Source organism: Cajanus cajan, chromosome 10 (genome assembly GCF_000230855.2).
Source record: "Cajanus cajan strain Asha chromosome 10, NIPB_CcT2T_4, whole genome shotgun sequence".
Classification (NCBI taxonomy): domain Eukaryota; kingdom Viridiplantae; phylum Streptophyta; class Magnoliopsida; order Fabales; family Fabaceae; genus Cajanus; species Cajanus cajan.
In genome coordinates this window covers 15,644,568-15,665,704 of record NC_138526.1, presented here as the reverse complement: position 1 = coordinate 15,665,704, position 21,137 = coordinate 15,644,568, and the positions used below count along the sequence as shown (strand labels likewise).

General features: G+C 29.7%; 1 protein-coding gene and 1 long non-coding RNA gene across 3 annotated transcripts; one reads left to right on the top strand and one right to left on the bottom strand.

Annotated features, from left to right (window-relative positions):
* Positions 1-1,828: 1,828 nt before the first annotated feature.
* Positions 1,829-13,440, bottom strand: LOC145952633 (uncharacterized). 2 transcript variants are annotated; one of them, XR_014430110.1, is made up of 3 exons: positions 8,812-13,440; positions 4,128-7,883; positions 1,829-2,695 (listed from the first exon to the last, which is right to left on the bottom strand). It is a non-coding gene; the product is annotated as an uncharacterized LOC145952633 (long non-coding RNA). The 2 variants fall into 2 exon arrangements; XR_014430109.1 differs by lacking the exon at positions 1,829-2,695 and adding an exon at positions 2,772-3,199.
* A 5,661-nt stretch (positions 13,441-19,101) lies between these two features.
* On the top strand, positions 19,102-19,500 carry LOC109792230 (uncharacterized). The gene has a single exon (XM_020351623.3). The coding sequence runs from the start codon at positions 19,102-19,104 to the stop codon at positions 19,498-19,500; it is 399 nt and encodes a 132-aa protein (XP_020207212.1).
* Positions 19,501-21,137: the final 1,637 nt, after the last annotated feature.

Here is a 21,137-nt window from a genome sequence, read left to right as displayed (position 1 = left end):
ATTTTTATTGATAATTTTTAATTATTACATAATTAAATTTGTTAAAAATCCATGGATTTATATAATTTCATGATTTACGATAAAATTAAATTAATAATATAATTTTTGGTTTAGAAGGGTTGCATTAAATGACCTGTTACATTATTACTCCCAATTTTTCTTCAATTCTATAATCTGGGTCAGAACTCAGAATCATCCTTTTTCGTATTTGTTTTCAAACCCCGTGACTTTCCTCGAAATAATCTCTTTGACTAACCCACAAATAGACAAAACTTATACAACACTTGGCCCCTATAAGATAAATCCAAACAAGATACTTTGCTCTTTTGAAACCATTATGTGATTTGATAAATTACATTACAGATGGTCAAGTTTTTTTAATAAAGATAACTCATTTGAGGAAACATCTGAATACATCACACCAAGACCAATAATATAGTTATAAAAGAAACAGCAATTCTTTTGTGCTCCATTGAACCTACTAACTAAGTACTTACTGACAATAATTTCTGTGTTTTTCTCATCAAATTATACAATTTCATAATGCTGTCAAAAGAGTACTACAATTTCATAATGTTGCACACGTCTTTAAATAATTTTCCAACACAAGCGATATGTAATTACGTACACTGGAATTCTGTAGTTAAACGAGTAAGTAACCTATTGCCTTGTACATATTTTCTTTCCGGTAAATAATAGAAGTGTTTATTTATAAGTTTAAATATGATTTTAGTTTCTTAAATTTAAAATAAATTTATTTTTAGTTTCTTATATTTAAAATTGATTTTTTAGTCTTATAATTTCAAAAAAAAAATATTTTTTAATTTTATACTCAAAATTTGTTAAGAAATTTCTCAAATATTTTGATATAAAATTTATTTACTAATATATCTATTAATGAAAACATCATATTAAACTCAATTAATACTGTATAACTATATCAATTTATTACTTTTAGACATGTTGTTGATCACTTGAGAGATTAAAATAAGATTTTTAAAAATTACAAGATTAAAAATAAAAATTTTAAATTTGAGGGATAAAAATTATTTTAATTTAAAAGATGTAACTAATATTTTTAAATAATATATATATATATATATATATATATATATTAAGATAGTTAGTGCAAAATAATTTTATTTAATCACTTAAGAAGAAATTATTATATAAAATGATTTTGATTCCATATTTTTCTCATATATTAAACCTAAAAATACCTATTACATATAAGAATAAAAAATGAAAAAATTTATGATACCCTTCTTAATTGAGGGGTACTGATATTGTTGGAATTACGAATTTTATTCTAACTTTGCTATTTTAACAATTTATTTATATAATATTTTTATATTTTTTGAATTATTTTTATATTTTTTGATATTTTATTCTTCTACTTTATTTCTAAATTATTTAGTCATTCTATTTTCATTGTATATATTCTAATTTTCTTTGTAATAGTATCATTATATATTTAAATAACTTAGTTTTTAATAATTTTAAGCATATTTTCATCTTTTCACCTTAAATTTTTGAATTTCTATAATGTAAATTAATTTTTCACTTCTATTATTTGTTAAAAAAAATTCTTTTAATGTTTCTATAGTATTAGTACAATCTTATAATTTTAATTTATATAATTCTATTCTACTTTTTATTTTTTAAATATAATTAGATTATTTGTTTGTAATTAAATTATTTTTTTATTTTCATTTTTATTAGTCCACACATGAGAATGTATTGAAATCCTTCCATCTCTTTAAGGGTATAGTAGCAATCCCTATGAAAAATTAGAGGTGGGTATATGAGTTCAAGTTCCCAGGCCAACCCGTGGCTTGCACGGTTAATAGACCTATTTGAAAAAAATTTACATAATTATAGTAGAAATTAAGTTTGGCCCACGAAGTCCATGAATTTCAAAGACTTAATCCGTGAACCTCGCAAGCCAGACCGTTTAAAAGAATTATTTTTTCCCTAGCCCTATGGGGAATTTTAAATAATGGGTAATTTTAGTATTTTGTTAAAAAATAAGTATAAGTAATAAGTATTGAATTTAGTATATTTTATACTTAAAATATATTACACTTTTGCTATCTTAATCTGTTTTAGATTTTTTTATGTATAAATATGCTTTAAATTAAATGTAAAAGTTTAATATGTTAATATTTTAATATTTTAATTTAAATGTGTAAATCTTTGTATAACTTTCATAAATTTTTTTATTATTATTTTTGATTGTTTGATATTTATATTTTTATATAATTTTTTTTTATGTTTTCTCCCTCATATATACTTGCATAAAAAAGGGAAAGAAAAGAAATATTTTTTAATTTTTTTATTGGACTCGCGAGCTTGTTTGTTTAACCGCGAGCTTCGCGAGGTGGATACATGTGATGCTCTTTACCTCGCATATCATAACACATAAATAATATAAAACTAAAATATCTCACATATGAAATAAATGAAATTCAAAATCTATACAAGTAGAGAGAATCATATTGTTGACATAAACTAACTTAATGGAAGTAACAAAATTACAAAGACATTAAAATCAAAGCTCTCAAATTTAATAATATGAAACAATTACTTCTAAACTTGTCTTAATTACACCTTGATGTCGCATATTCTATCAGAGCAACCCATCATGAAGTTTAAGTCTCATCATCAATATCTTCGGTACCATGCTGATGATCACCTGTAGAAACCACAAAAACAACAACAACAAACAAAATAAGGGAGTAAGAAACATCTCACTCTGACCCACAGTGAAGGAATGTCACTGTATATGTGACACCCTCTACCCCAACATAATTACAATAGATATAAACCATCTATATATAAATTCTTTCTTAGTCTAATATAAAATAATTATCTCAAGTATCATTGGGTAAAAGATGCACATTCATAATTTTCAACTGTAAGTATCAAATTGTCAAGAAATAATAAAATAAAGATTATAGATTAATCCCAGTAAAGGTGGCAGAGCCTCCTAGTTAGGAATTAACTTATAATCTTTTAGTAAAATTATAATATGACAAAAATACACACTTTCAACATAAATAACATAAAAATTACAAAAGAAAAAATAATAATAATTTAACAATAAGTCTAGCTAATCCCGATGTCACATCCTATCAGAGCGAAACCCAAACAGAAGCCTAAGCTTCACCACCAACATCCTCAGCCTCATGCTAATTATCTGCATCATAATTTAAATATACACAAAAATGACAAGGGAGTGAGAAACTTCTCACTCAGTTGCAGATATAGAAATAAAAGTTAAATAGCACACACACACGCAATATAATTCACATATATAATCAATCTCACATATATGCTTATGTATAATGATTTTCTTGACTTGACTCACTAATGTATGCATGTGGCGCCATACGGAAGTTCACATATCATCATTGGTGACCCGAAGGCACACCTATACAATTGTCGGTGACCCTAAGGTACACCTATCATTGGTGTTCATACACCTCGTTAGCATATCGTGGGTGACCCAAAGGTACACCTTGTTAGTCGTGGGTATGCGGCCTCAGCGGCACACCTGGAGTAATATGTGCATATGATGCATGTCATACATTCACAGACTCCACCTTTAGCATGTTACACATATCATATTCATATTTCATAATTAAGAATTATTTCAATAATCCAATTTAATAGTCCAATAGTCCAACAGTCCAAACAGTCCAACAGTCCAAACAGTTCAATAGTCCAACAGTCCAACAATCCAACAGTCCAGAGGTTTCTTAGGTATCATATTTTTCAATAATAATATATTAAGATCTTTTAAGTAAAGTAGGAAGCTTAAAAGGTAATATAAGATAATAAGGAGGCTCAGCCTTCCATTTAAATAATAGATTACAAATTTATAAATACTTAGGAGGCTTAGCCTTCCATTCAATGAATATTTTAGAATAGTAAAAATGAAGTTATTCATTAATTATAATTATTAATTACCGCAACAAGAAAATCAAGTAGTACAAACAAAACACAGTAATAATATATATTCAAATAATCAAACAACAGACAAGGGATCGGGAGCCAATCCAACAAACAGACTATTTAACAATTATTTCTACACCCCCAAGCAAGGTTTCCCACTCCCCCCTTACCTGGGTTTACAGAAATTTGGGCAGAATCTCCTCCTCTCTATCTTTCCTTAAAAGGAATCGGAATTAGGGCAGAATCTCTTCCTCTTTCTCCTTAAACAAGGCACTAGAGCAGAACCTCCTTTTCTTTCTCCTTCTCTCTCTCTTACTTTCTCTCTCTATTTCTCCAGAATTTCCTTCTCTCTAGAATTCTAAATTTTCAAAACCTTAGGCCTCTATTTATAGAATTTTTGAAGTTACTATGCACTATGCACTATTCATTAAAATAATATTATAAATTACTATGCACTATGCACTATTCATTATTATATTCAAATTAATTAAAATTTTGAAACGGAAAGAATCCGCAGCCCACGTTTCAGCCCCTTCACTGTGCAATTGCATAGTAAAATACTATTCATTAAAATAATAATATAATTACTATTCATGAATAGTAAAATACTATTCATCCAAATAATTTGAGTTTTGCGTAAGCGCTTACGTTTTTTCAAAATTACTATTCATATGAATAGTAAAATACTATTCATAAATACGTATTCGTAAATAGTAAAATACGTATACATAAATAGTAAAATACGTATACATAAATAGTAAAATACGTATACGTAAATAGTAAAATAAAATACTTATTCACATAATAAATACATAAAAAAATATTTCTTTTCATTAAATAAAATTTGGGATGTTACAATTCTCCCCTCCTTTTAGAAATTTCGTCCCCGAAATTTTTGCAATGGTAAACTCTTTGCATTCTTACTTCTAATTCTTATGCAACATCACTACCTTGTTGATGTACAACTTATCCTTAAATCTCAAAACTCCATCCACTCCAAATTTAAACTCACTCTCCATACCTTGATTCAAGTTCTTTACTTTGCTTTCCATATTAGACCATCACGCTTCCCTTGCGCCACTCTGATACATTTTAGTAACTCCTAAATAAATGTTAAGAGTACTCTTATGTCCTTTCAAGTTTTATAACTAAACATCCAACTGTGTCCTTTCTAATCTCTTGCTTATTTGGGTCACTAATAAAGGATCTAACTCCTAGTTCCTCTAATCTCATCTATTAGTTACTTCCAACATAAATAATTCAATGCTACTATGGTAATCTTACACATCAAGCATAAGTTTCTAAATTCTGCAATTAAATTCAATCCTTAAATCATCAAAATAATAATTTGGTTATCATTGTAATCCAGATATTTGCCACAACATCAACACCTAAGCATTAGATACACATATCAGATCACTAATTTTACTACTCTATCTACAACCAATTCAAACTCTTCTATGATCAATTCTAAAGATCAGGTACCTAAGCATAATGTACACTCGGTATCCATATCAGTTCCCAAGTTTCACCATTTCATCTTCACCCAAGTCATAATCATATCCATCACCTTAACCTATAGCCTTATAACTTGTTACCAAAATAAATCAACTAATTATGCTCCTATAATTTTCTTCAACAATCCATTCGTTATTCATACTTAATCTCACAATACTAGAAGTAACCTTATAATCCAAACTTAAATTTCTAATTTGAGCCAAAAAGATTCATCTCTCTAATCATAATGAAAGATAAAGATTTCCTCAAAACATCAATCACCACAATGGCTTTAGCCAAATAATAAGATCAAAATTTTACTCCTTAAGAAATTTCAACTATTTCTTTTATCTCGTATTCAACCCCTTTGGTCAAAAGATATTTAAGGTTCTTATGATCACTAAATACCTCAACCATAGAATCATATAGTTAGTGTCTCCAAATCTTAGTATAAATGACAAAGTCGCTAACAAGGTTATGGGTAAGGTAATTTCTCTCATGAATTTTCAATTTCTTAGAAACATAAGCTACTATCTTTTCTTCTTGCCACAATATTCTTCCTAAACCTATTTTCAGAGACATATTTATATATTACAATAATCTTACTAAAATCTAGTAATATTAACACTAGTCAATCTTTCCTTAAGAGTTTGAAAACTACTTCCTCAATTATTATCCCATACTATTGTAACTCCTTTCTAGTCAATTCAGTCAAAGGTAATAGTAAGTAATTCAAAGAAGTAAGCAACGAAATGATTTGGGTAGTTAAAAATATACACAGGTTCAAGAATTCCTGATATAGATTATCCTTACGGTTGATTCTAAGGGTAGGCAAGAAACAACCTAGTGAACTGAAACATCTTAATAACCAAAGAAACGAAGGCAAAAGCAATTTTTTATAGTGAGAGCAGTTTAAACCATGAACAGCTGTTAAAAAAAAAATTACTCACAGAATTTTCATATAAACTATCAAACAAGACTCCTGATTTTACTAATTGACTCAAGTATTTCTCACTTAAGCACAACTTAAGTAGATCTTCCTCCGCAAGAAATTTCATGGTCTAAAATACTCACCTCATACAATCCAAATTCATACTTAGACAATCTAGTTTAAATCTATTTTTTATGCCTAACAACTCAAAATATCATGATAGCATATATCTACCTGACAAACCGAGTTGTATTCATCCAAGTGATTTCAAACCTATCTCAAACGAAAGTTAAGTGAATAAGCTACAACTCTTTATGAAGACATAAGATTTCCAAGAGATCATCTCTTTAGCTAAAGATTCAAATATCACCACTAATAAATTCAATGCTTACTAAATTTCTAATCACCAAGGCAGTCATAACTTGAAGTTCTAGATTTTTGTTTCATCTTATCCTAGTTCTATTGAAAAGATAATATCTAAAGCCATATTCTTCATAAAGACCTCAAAATATAAATTTTGTCGATATAATACTCATACTATCATAACAAACTATAATGAAAATATTTTCGACACCAAATAGCAATAATGTATCAATATATCTAATGCCACAAATTACCTCAACTTTTTCCAAATTCACTACTTAATTTCTCATTCAAGTCTCTCCTTACTTTTCTCAATCAAAACAACTCACATGCTACCTAAACCATAAATAATTAACATACCAATAATAACACTTAAGGGAATTAACATCATTTCGATCTCTCACCAAAGAGACAACCACCTTTAGATTCAACCTGCTATAACTATAGATGTCAGAAACTTCACCAATCATAAACTCTTAGTACACTCAATATATCACCTCCCATCCAAGGTTCTAATAATTCGAGTTGGCTAACACTATCATGATTATCATTCCTCTGATTACAAACTAACTTAACAATCTCAAACTCAACAATATCAACACAGGACGAACATCATCATCATAGTACACAACAAACAAGACATAGTCAGAGTACACAACAGAGTCATGATAAGCACATAACACACACGGTTGATAAAATCGACTTGCTCTGATACCACTAAATGTGACACCCTCTACCCCAACATAATTACAATAGATATAAACCATCTATATATAAATTCTTTCTTAGTCTAATATAAAATAATTATCTCAAGTATCATTGGGTAAAAGATGCACATTCATAATTTTCAACTGTAAGTATCAAATTGTCAAGAAATAATAAAATAAAGATTATAGATTAATCCCAGTAAAGGTGGCAGAGCCTCCTAGTTAGGAATTAACTTATAATCTTTTAGTAAAATTATAATATGACAAAAATACACACTTTCAACATAAATAACATAAAAATTACAAAAGAAAAAATAATAATAATTTAACAATAAGTCTAGCTAATCCCGATGTCACATCCTATCAGAGCGAAACCCAAACAGAAGCCTAAGCTTCACCACCAACATCCTCAGCCTCATGCTAATTATCTGCATCATAATTTAAATATACACAAAAATGACAAGGGAGTGAGAAACTTCTCACTCAGTTGCAGATATAGAAATAAAAGTTAAATAGCACACACACACGCAATATAATTCACATATATAATCAATCTCACATATATGCTTATGTATAATGATTTTCTTGACTTGACTCACTAATGTATGCATGTGGCGCCATACGGAAGTTCACATATCATCATTGGTGACCCGAAGGCACACCTATACAATTGTCGGTGACCCTAAGGTACACCTATCATTGGTGTTCATACACCTCGTTAGCATATCGTGGGTGACCCAAAGGTACACCTTGTTAGTCGTGGGTATGCGGCCTCAGCGGCACACCTGGAGTAATATGTGCATATGATGCATGTCATACATTCACAGACTCCACCTTTAGCATGTTACACATATCATATTCATATTTCATAATTAAGAATTATTTCAATAATCCAATTTAATAGTCCAATAGTCCAACAGTCCAAACAGTCCAACAGTCCAAACAGTTCAATAGTCCAACAGTCCAACAATCCAACAGTCCAGAGGTTTCTTAGGTATCATATTTTTCAATAATAATATATTAAGATCTTTTAAGTAAAGTAGGAAGCTTAAAAGGTAATATAAGATAATAAGGAGGCTCAGCCTTCCATTTAAATAATAGATTACAAATTTATAAATACTTAGGAGGCTTAGCCTTCCATTCAATGAATATTTTAGAATAGTAAAAATGAAGTTATTCATTAATTATAATTATTAATTACCGCAACAAGAAAATCAAGTAGTACAAACAAAACACAGTAATAATATATATTCAAATAATCAAACAACAGACAAGGGATCGGGAGCCAATCCAACAAACAGACTATTTAACAATTATTTCTACACCCCCAAGCAAGGTTTCCCACTCCCCCCTTACCTGGGTTTACAGAAATTTGGGCAGAATCTCCTCCTCTCTATCTTTCCTTAAAAGGAATCGGAATTAGGGCAGAATCTCTTCCTCTTTCTCCTTAAACAAGGCACTAGAGCAGAACCTCCTTTTCTTTCTCCTTCTCTCTCTCTTACTTTCTCTCTCTATTTCTCCAGAATTTCCTTCTCTCTAGAATTCTAAATTTTCAAAACCTTAGGCCTCTATTTATAGAATTTTTGAAGTTACTATGCACTATGCACTATTCATTAAAATAATATTATAAATTACTATGCACTATGCACTATTCATTATTATATTCAAATTAATTAAAATTTTGAAACGGAAAGAATCCGCAGCCCACGTTTCAGCCCCTTCACTGTGCAATTGCATAGTAAAATACTATTCATTAAAATAATAATATAATTACTATTCATGAATAGTAAAATACTATTCATCCAAATAATTTGAGTTTTGCGTGCTTACGTTTTTTCAAAATTACTATTCATATGAATAGTAAAATACTATTCATAAATACGTATTCGTAAATAGTAAAATACGTATACATAAATAGTAAAATACGTATACATAAATAGTAAAATACGTATACGTAAATAGTAAAATAAAATACTTATTCACATAATAAATACATAAAAAAATATTTCTTTTCATTAAATAAAATTTGGGATGTTACAATTCTCCCCTCCTTTTAGAAATTTCGTCCCCGAAATTTTTGCAATGGTAAACTCTTTGCATTCTTACTTCTAATTCTTATGCAACATCACTACCTTGTTGATGTACAACTTATCCTTAAATCTCAAAACTCCATCCACTCCAAATTTAAACTCACTCTCCATACCTTGATTCAAGTTCTTTACTTTGCTTTCCATATTAGACCATCACGCTTCCCTTGCGCCACTCTGATACATTTTAGTAACTCCTAAATAAATGTTAAGAGTACTCTTATGTCCTTTCAAGTTTTATAACTAAACATCCAACTGTGTCCTTTCTAATCTCTTGCTTATTTGGGTCACTAATAAAGGATCTAACTCCTAGTTCCTCTAATCTCATCTATTAGTTACTTCCAACATAAATAATTCAATGCTACTATGGTAATCTTACACATCAAGCATAAGTTTCTAAATTCTGCAATTAAATTCAATCCTTAAATCATCAAAATAATAATTTGGTTATCATTGTAATCCAGATATTTGCCACAACATCAACACCTAAGCATTAGATACACATATCAGATCACTAATTTTACTACTCTATCTACAACCAATTCAAACTCTTCTATGATCAATTCTAAAGATCAGGTACCTAAGCATAATGTACACTCGGTATCCATATCAGTTCCCAAGTTTCACCATTTCATCTTCACCCAAGTCATAATCATATCCATCACCTTAACCTATAGCCTTATAACTTGTTACCAAAATAAATCAACTAATTATGCTCCTATAATTTTCTTCAACAATCCATTCGTTATTCATACTTAATCTCACAATACTAGAAGTAACCTTATAATCCAAACTTAAATTTCTAATTTGAGCCAAAAAGATTCATCTCTCTAATCATAATGAAAGATAAAGATTTCCTCAAAACATCAATCACCACAATGGCTTTAGCCAAATAATAAGATCAAAATTTTACTCCTTAAGAAATTTCAACTATTTCTTTTATCTCGTATTCAACCCCTTTGGTCAAAAGATATTTAAGGTTCTTATGATCACTAAATACCTCAACCATAGAATCATATAGTTAGTGTCTCCAAATCTTAGTATAAATGACAAAGTCGCTAACAAGGTTATGGGTAAGGTAATTTCTCTCATGAATTTTCAATTTCTTAGAAACATAAGCTACTATCTTTTCTTCTTGCCACAATATTCTTCCTAAACCTATTTTCAGAGACATATTTATATATTACAATAATCTTACTAAAATCTAGTAATATTAACACTAGTCAATCTTTCCTTAAGAGTTTGAAAACTACTTCCTCAATTATTATCCCATACTATTGTAACTCCTTTCTAGTCAATTCAGTCAAAGGTAATAGTAAGTAATTCAAAGAAGTAAGCAACGAAATGATTTGGGTAGTTAAAAATATACACAGGTTCAAGAATTCCTGATATAGATTATCCTTACGGTTGATTCTAAGGGTAGGCAAGAAACAACCTAGTGAACTGAAACATCTTAATAACCAAAGAAACGAAGGCAAAAGCAATTTTTTATAGTGAGAGCAGTTTAAACCATGAACAGCTGTTAAAAAAAAAATTACTCACAGAATTTTCATATAAACTATCAAACAAGACTCCTGATTTTACTAATTGACTCAAGTATTTCTCACTTAAGCACAACTTAAGTAGATCTTCCTCCGCAAGAAATTTCATGGTCTAAAATACTCACCTCATACAATCCAAATTCATACTTAGACAATCTAGTTTAAATCTATTTTTTATGCCTAACAACTCAAAATATCATGATAGCATATATCTACCTGACAAACCGAGTTGTATTCATCCAAGTGATTTCAAACCTATCTCAAACGAAAGTTAAGTGAATAAGCTACAACTCTTTATGAAGACATAAGATTTCCAAGAGATCATCTCTTTAGCTAAAGATTCAAATATCACCACTAATAAATTCAATGCTTACTAAATTTCTAATCACCAAGGCAGTCATAACTTGAAGTTCTAGATTTTTGTTTCATCTTATCCTAGTTCTATTGAAAAGATAATATCTAAAGCCATATTCTTCATAAAGACCTCAAAATATAAATTTTGTCGATATAATACTCATACTATCATAACAAACTATAATGAAAATATTTTCGACACCAAATAGCAATAATGTATCAATATATCTAATGCCACAAATTACCTCAACTTTTTCCAAATTCACTACTTAATTTCTCATTCAAGTCTCTCCTTACTTTTCTCAATCAAAACAACTCACATGCTACCTAAACCATAAATAATTAACATACCAATAATAACACTTAAGGGAATTAACATCATTTCGATCTCTCACCAAAGAGACAACCACCTTTAGATTCAACCTGCTATAACTATAGATGTCAGAAACTTCACCAATCATAAACTCTTAGTACACTCAATATATCACCTCCCATCCAAGGTTCTAATAATTCGAGTTGGCTAACACTATCATGATTATCATTCCTCTGATTACAAACTAACTTAACAATCTCAAACTCAACAATATCAACACAGGACGAACATCATCATCATAGTACACAACAAACAAGACATAGTCAGAGTACACAACAGAGTCATGATAAGCACATAACACACACGGTTGATAAAATCGACTTGCTCTGATACCACTAAATGTGACACCCTCTACCCCAACATAATTACAATAGATATAAACCATCTATATATAAATTCTTTCTTAGTCTAATATAAAATAATTATCTCAAGTATCATTGGGTAAAAGATGCACATTCATAATTTTCAACTGTAAGTATCAAATTGTCAAGAAATAATAAAATAAAGATTATAGATTAATCCCAGTAAAGGTGGCAGAGCCTCCTAGTTAGGAATTAACTTATAATCTTTTAGTAAAATTATAATATGACAAAAATACACACTTTCAACATAAATAACATAAAAATTACAAAAGAAAAAATAATAATAATTTAACAATAAGTCTAGCTAATCCCGATGTCACATCCTATCAGAGCGAAACCCAAACAGAAGCCTAAGCTTCACCACCAACATCCTCAGCCTCATGCTAATTATCTGCATCATAATTTAAATATACACAAAAATGACAAGGGAGTGAGAAACTTCTCACTCAGTTGCAGATATAGAAATAAAAGTTAAATAGCACACACACACGCAATATAATTCACATATATAATCAATCTCACATATATGCTTATGTATAATGATTTTCTTGACTTGACTCACTAATGTATGCATGTGGCGCCATACGGAAGTTCACATATCATCATTGGTGACCCGAAGGCACACCTATACAATTGTCGGTGACCCTAAGGTACACCTATCATTGGTGTTCATACACCTCGTTAGCATATCGTGGGTGACCCAAAGGTACACCTTGTTAGTCGTGGGTATGCGGCCTCAGCGGCACACCTGGAGTAATATGTGCATATGATGCATGTCATACATTCACAGACTCCACCTTTAGCATGTTACACATATCATATTCATATTTCATAATTAAGAATTATTTCAATAATCCAATTTAATAGTCCAATAGTCCAACAGTCCAAACAGTCCAACAGTCCAAACAGTTCAATAGTCCAACAGTCCAACAATCCAACAGTCCAGAGGTTTCTTAGGTATCATATTTTTCAATAATAATATATTAAGATCTTTTAAGTAAAGTAGGAAGCTTAAAAGGTAATATAAGATAATAAGGAGGCTCAGCCTTCCATTTAAATAATAGATTACAAATTTATAAATACTTAGGAGGCTTAGCCTTCCATTCAATGAATATTTTAGAATAGTAAAAATGAAGTTATTCATTAATTATAATTATTAATTACCGCAACAAGAAAATCAAGTAGTACAAACAAAACACAGTAATAATATATATTCAAATAATCAAACAACAGACAAGGGATCGGGAGCCAATCCAACAAACAGACTATTTAACAATTATTTCTACACCCCCAAGCAAGGTTTCCCACTCCCCCCTTACCTGGGTTTACAGAAATTTGGGCAGAATCTCCTCCTCTCTATCTTTCCTTAAAAGGAATCGGAATTAGGGCAGAATCTCTTCCTCTTTCTCCTTAAACAAGGCACTAGAGCAGAACCTCCTTTTCTTTCTCCTTCTCTCTCTCTTACTTTCTCTCTCTATTTCTCCAGAATTTCCTTCTCTCTAGAATTCTAAATTTTCAAAACCTTAGGCCTCTATTTATAGAATTTTTGAAGTTACTATGCACTATGCACTATTCATTAAAATAATATTATAAATTACTATGCACTATGCACTATTCATTATTATATTCAAATTAATTAAAATTTTGAAACGGAAAGAATCCGCAGCCCACGTTTCAGCCCCTTCACTGTGCAATTGCATAGTAAAATACTATTCATTAAAATAATAATATAATTACTATTCATGAATAGTAAAATACTATTCATCCAAATAATTTGAGTTTTGCGTGCTTACGTTTTTTCAAAATTACTATTCATATGAATAGTAAAATACTATTCATAAATACGTATTCGTAAATAGTAAAATACGTATACATAAATAGTAAAATACGTATACATAAATAGTAAAATACGTATACGTAAATAGTAAAATAAAATACTTATTCACATAATAAATACATAAAAAAATATTTCTTTTCATTAAATAAAATTTGGGATGTTACAGTATAGCTAAACACTAACAAGCATACAACAAGACATAACATACACAGATAAATATTATCATCACACTTGATTCATTTATAACCTAATAAACAATAACAAATAACATTATAATGCATTATGCAATGGACACAAACTACATATTATCATGCATGTGATGCAAGTAAAAACGCTACACTTGTACATTACCACTAGCAATACATGTAGAGTAGCCTAGGAGTACATGTCAGGTCATACCTTCCATGCACTCTCACTAGGAGAACATACTACTAAGGTCTAGTCAGAATAGCTAAGTCACACAAGATACTTCTCATGCACACGAGAGTAGGACTAGGACTTCTCGAATTGACTTATACCCAATGTTGATTCCTAAGCACTTACACAAAGGGCCTTTCTTAATAGTGTATCCTATATCATACCCCAAAAACACATTTTATGTAAATGATTCATGTCAAACAGACTCAATGCATCACATTCACGTGACCTCATAGTTTGACATTTCACATATTTCTCACATCACATTATTCATCATTCATGTTCATATATTCATATATAGATATCAAATAACATTCATATCAACATCACAATATGATGGGGTTATTTTATTGGTATTTGTCTGAGGGACACGGTTTTTCTTTTGGTCATCACCCAAAAGGTCTCTCAATCATTGAAGTATGTTTGTACTATATAAGTTATTATTTCTTGTCTTATTTTATCGATGTGAGACTTGTTTGTATCCCAACACAATACAAGAGTTACAAGATGGAAATCAATAAAAGGTTTGTAGGCAGGACAACGCCCAATAACACATGCCTTGTGCCTAGCACGAGTCATCTAAAGATCTACATTGGTCTCTATTTGGATCGCACCCGACGTGATCAAGCTCACGCTCGAAGAGAATACCACCAAGAGGTATTTAAAGTATTCACACTCGACTTACGTCATCTCATGCCTAGCAGAAGCTTCATAAGGAGCCCTTGGAGCTTTTGTATCTAGTGAGGGTCATCTCATACCCGACGTAAGAGACCTCGAGAGCAATCTTTACTCTCACCCTCAACGACGACCAACATGTCTCAAGTAGCACCTAGCTGTATTAGAAACAACACATATCAGAAAAATGCTAAGTTACAATTCATACACAAATTCATCAAAACTCATCATTCAATCAGTCAAAGTGTTCTAAAACATGTAATTAACGTTCCAAAACATGCAATTTACATATATTAACAAGTATTTTCACACAATTATCAAAATACACTCCTAAGGTTTCCCACGGGAACCTACAAGGACCTTAGATCATATAATTACGAACCAAAACATGGAATTAATCATACATTCAAATAATTGATGTCATTAGGAACATGTAAGAAGAACAAGAGACAAAATATACGTATTTGGGAAAAAAATTCATACACAAGTAAATACTAGAGATAGGATTGGGGACCAATTCTACTATCCAATATAAAAACCCATATCCTAGAATAAGATTTTTCACTCCCCATTATATTGGTAAGCAGAAGAAGATGGATGTGTAAAATGACCAATGATTAGAAACTATCTTTTTATATATAAAAAAAAACAATTTTCATAATTTCATTCACTTAATGCTTAGTTAAAACTTATTTAATTACAGTTACTAATTTCCTTTCCACAATTAATCATATAAAATATTTAATTAAAATATTTTAATTATATTTCAAAATATGTCAAATAATTAAAATAAATATCAACACAACTCTATTTATTAAAACAAAAATACCAAAAAGTATTTATTAAATACTTATATTTTCTTTATAAAAATAGAATATCATAACATAACTCATATTAAAAAAAAATCATTTATTTCATTTCATTAAAAATACGAGTCTCACTGGAGGGGCCTTGAACCAAGCTAGCCTTGTATACACCAAATGAAAAATACTTGAAGACAAGTCATTCTTCCTTTTGGAGAAACAAGAGAATGACGACACAGCACATACGGTATATCTGCCTTGTGTCCCAAGAAAATATCACATATATGTGGTTTCATCTTATGGCTGATGGGGACATCAATTTCAATAGTATCCAATTAAGAACTTCTAGATATCATCACTTCCTTGCTTCTCGCTCCAAGTTTCCAAGTCCTACCTGGCTGCTCATAACCTGCCCTTCATCCACACCTATATACTAAATATTTAAATATCAACGATTATTTTAAATGAGTATTTTTTAAAAAATTTTGACCAAATTTGTTTTAGATATTTATATATTAAATTTTAATATTTTTAAAATGAATTATTAATAATTAAAGTAAAATAATATAAATTATTATCATAAATTTAATATATAACTTATTATATATTTTAGATATAATGACAGATTTATTTATTCTGAGAGTAAGTTTTGATAAACTTATTTCAATTAATAACTCATTTTATATCAAATGTCAACAATCCAACTATTAAATTAAAAGTTCTCGATGCATAGATCAAGTTTGTAAACTTTTTAAAGTTTAAAAACTATTAAATCACACTTTTTGTGCGCTCTCACTAGGAAGACATATTATTAGGGTCTAGTCAGGATAGCTAATCGTACAAGATACATCTCTTGCACATGAGAATAAGACTAAGACTTCCCAAACCGACTCATACTTAAGGTTGGTTCCCAAATACTTACACAAAGGGTCTTTCATAACAATGTATTCCACATGGTACCCAAAAACACATTTTATGCAAATGATGCATATGTCAAACAAACTTAATACATTACATTCACATGACCTCATAGTTTGACATTTCACATATTTTTCATACCATACTATTCATCATGCATGTTCATATATTCATATATAGATATCAATTTACATTCACATCAGTACCACAATACAGGAGTTACAACATGGAAATCAATAGAAGGTTCATAGGAAGGACAATGCCCAACAACACGTGCCCTCGCGCTCGATGCGAGTCATCTAGAGATCCACATTGGTCTCTGTTTGGATCGCACCCAGCGTGATCGAACTCGTGCTCGATGAGAATACCACCAAGAGGTCTCTAGAGTGTTCATGCTCGACTTGAGTCATCTCATACCTAGTAGAAGCTTCATAGGGAGCCCCTGGAGCTTTTGCACCCAACAAGGGTCATCCCATACCTGACATAAGAGACCTCAAGACCAATCTTTGCTCTCGGCCTCAACAAAGACTAGCACGCCTCAAGTAGCACTTAGCACTATATTAGAAACAACACATATCATAAAAATGCTGAGTTACGAGTCATACACCAATTCATCAAAACTCACAATTCAATTGGTCAAAGTGTTATAAAACATGTAATTAACATTCTAAAACATGCAATTTACATATATTAACAAGTATTTTCACATAACTATCAAAATACACTCTCTTAAGGTTTTTGTTAGAAACCTACAAAGACCTCAAATCATACAATTACATGTCAAAACATGGAATGAATCATACATTCAAACAATTCATGTCATTAAGAACATGTAAGAAGAATAAGAGACAAAACATATGTATTTGGGAAAAAAATTTCATATACAAACAAATAATAGAAATAAGATTGTGGACCAATCCCACTATTCAGCATACAAACCTACATCCTAGAGTAAGATTTCTCACAACCTTACCTTGATAAGCAAAAAAAAAGATGAATGCATAAAATGACCGTTGATTAGAAACTTCTTTTTTATAAAATAAAAAAACACTTAATTTCCCATTCTTGAACTCTTAGTCAAAACTTACTTAATTACAGTTACTAATTTTTTCCCCTCAATTAATGAAATATAATATTTAATTAAAACATCTTATAGTATATTTTAAAATATGTCAAATAATTAAAATAAATATCAATAATATTTATTAAAAGAAAAATACCAAAAAATATATTTATTAAATACTTATATTATCTTTATAAAAAATAGAATATCATAATTCAGGTCATAAAAAAAACCATTTATTTTATAAACCAAATTTATTCAACTCATTAAAAATACGAATCTTAATAATGGTGTCTTGAACGAAGCTGGCCTGAATACCCACCTCAATGAAAAGAGCAATGTTTCATCCTTCAAAAACAGTTTCCGAATCACATTCCAAAATGTTAAAATATTAATATTTTATAATAATTTTATTATAAAATAATTATTTAATTTAATATTTTATAAATTTAAATTAATATTTAATTTATTCGGAATAATTTTCGGAAGTCTTTTGGGAGATGTATCTTTTTGGCAATGAAAAATAGTTGAAAACACGTCATTCTTCCCTTTGGAGAAACAAGAGAATGACGAGAGAGCTCATAGCCTCATACGGTATATCTGCCTTAAGTGCCAAGAAAATATCAGATGTATATGCTTTCATCTTATCACTGATGGAGACATCCAATTAAGAACTTCTAGATATCATCGCTTCCTTCCTTCTCGCTCCAACTTTTCAAGTCCTCCCTGGCTGCTCACAACCTACCCTTCATCCACACCTATATACTAAATATTTAAATATCAACCATTATTTTAAATGATCTTTTCTTTTTTTAATTTTTTTGACCAATTTTTTTTAAGATATTTATAAATTAAATTTTAATATTATAAAACTAAAGTAAATTAAAATATTAATTATAACACACATCACTATCATAATAATAATATCTATAGGACTTAATTACGCACCCCAATGGAACTTATTCTCAACCCCGCAGTTTCTAACAACCTTCCCTTTCCACCATCAACACCTCTATTTCTAGTCCTTCAATTTTTCAAGCCATAATCACTATCCCGGAAATTCACCTAGATGATACATCGCCCCTATGTTTATCACATCTTACCCTCCTCGTATAAATACATGGCCACCTCGTGTGCACCTTTTTAATTATACCCATCACCCTTCTATTGCACAAACTAAAGTAAACCAATTGTGTATCAATCATCATAAAACATCATGCTTAGCGTTAACAACCACGTTTTGATGAAGGCAAAAGGGCAGAGCAAAAGGAACCACAAAAGGGACCTCAAAGTCACTTATATCTCAAGCCCCGTGAAGGTGGAGACTAGTGCCTCCAACTTCAGAGCACTCGTGCAGGAACTCACGGGCCAAACCTCCAACGTTGCTGAAATGTTCGTGGAAGCTGATTATGGTGCTCATGATAATGAGGGTCTTCACAAGAAGGGCACAATAAGTGCACAACAATATTGGAGTTGTGAGGACGAGGCCTATTTGCCCCACTCTACATGGTTGAAGCCTGATTATTACACCCATGATCACTTGCATTCCAAATCCTCCATGGACCCACTAAATGCACAACTTCAATACCAACTTTTGAGCTTTGATATGCTCTAGAACATAATTACAACCATCTTTCATTCCATGTCCATTAGAAGCACTCAGAAGTAGCTTTTCCTATTTTCATTACTTGGAAGAGGGCACCGACTCTACATGGGTTAATTTGAATAAATTTCTCACCAAATACTTGTAGCAAATACTACAATAAGCAAGTTAAATTAATTAAATTTCTTTAGTAAGTTAAAATCAAGTTATGATCTTGATTTTAACTTATAAAGAAATTTAATTTATTGCAGAAATTTATTCAAGTTGACCCATATGTATGTATATGAAGTATGTACTACTAGTAGCAAATTGAAGGTTATTACTTTCAATTATTTATTTATTTTTATATGTTGTATGCACACATATGTGTACGTTACTACATATATAAAATTTTGGGATTCGTATTTTATCTAGCATCTACACTTAGTATGACTCTGCTTAAGTTTAATAAGTAGACACGATGATGCCTTCTATCCATAATAATTGAATTTAGTACACGAGATTTACAACTCATTGAAATTACGATCACGGTAATTAAATTTGAACTTACGACAATGGTTTAGGGGGAGATGTTGACATTATGTTATGAGATGGATATGATAGTGTCATAGTTTAAAATTTATTGTTGGTTTTCTTTTTTGGGTCATTAATGGTTGGTTTCTTTATCGGCCCATTATATTGAGAGTGTTTGGTGGTAGAAGGAAATTAATGAGTGCTCTGGTTGGATAAGTCATTTAGTAATTTAAGAAATTTAAATTTTTAGAATTTGAATTATTCTTGATTAAATTTTTTTATATATAAATATTTTGTTTGGATAGAGCATTTTTTAATGTCTTATATTTCAACTATCTTATTTGGATAGAGTATTTCAATTTCTACTAAGAAAAATTTTATTTTTAAATATATTAAAAAATTAAAGTTTTAATATTAATATATTTAATAATTGGAAATTAATTTTAGTATTAGAAAATTTTAAATAATTCAAAAATAATACTAGACATTATATTTAATTAATTTTTTTTATATAAATTTACAAAACATTTTGAATTCACAACTTCAAAACACCATTAGCATTCACAAAACAATTAATACATTGATTCACGATACAAAATGAGTCCATTTTAAACTAAGAAAAAAAATAATAAGAATTCTTAACTTTGAGTATAGATGATTCAAAATTACAATATCTCATAAATTTAAAATAAACACTAATAAAATTTCAAATGTATGTACGTTCATATCAAGATAACAAAAATAAAAGATAGTTTGTCAAAGATATTAAGAACACGACTTTAAGAATAAAGATTTTCACCTCCTCATAGTTACAAAGCCTACAAAAAATAAAACCAAATAACAATTATAATAAGACCAAAGATCAAAACTTAAGTAACAAGCCTTTTTGTTATCGCACTTATTAAAAATTTACACAAGTATATGTGATATGATAAACTACAATAAACGTATGTTAAAGTAACACTAGAACTATAATCATCTTAAATAAGGTATTAATCCAAAACAAAAATACAATAAAATAAAGACAAAGAAAGGAAGCTAAATAAGAAAATTTAAATAAGAAATTTTTCATTACACTTCATTATCCATGAACAACTAAAAAGGTACAATAGGTTGTCAGCATGAGACCCATTATA

Coding starts and splice junctions, on each gene's coding strand:
- LOC109792230 (XM_020351623.3), top strand. CDS start 19,102: ATGCTTAGCGTTAACAACCACGTTTTGATGAAGGCAAAAGGGCAGAGC.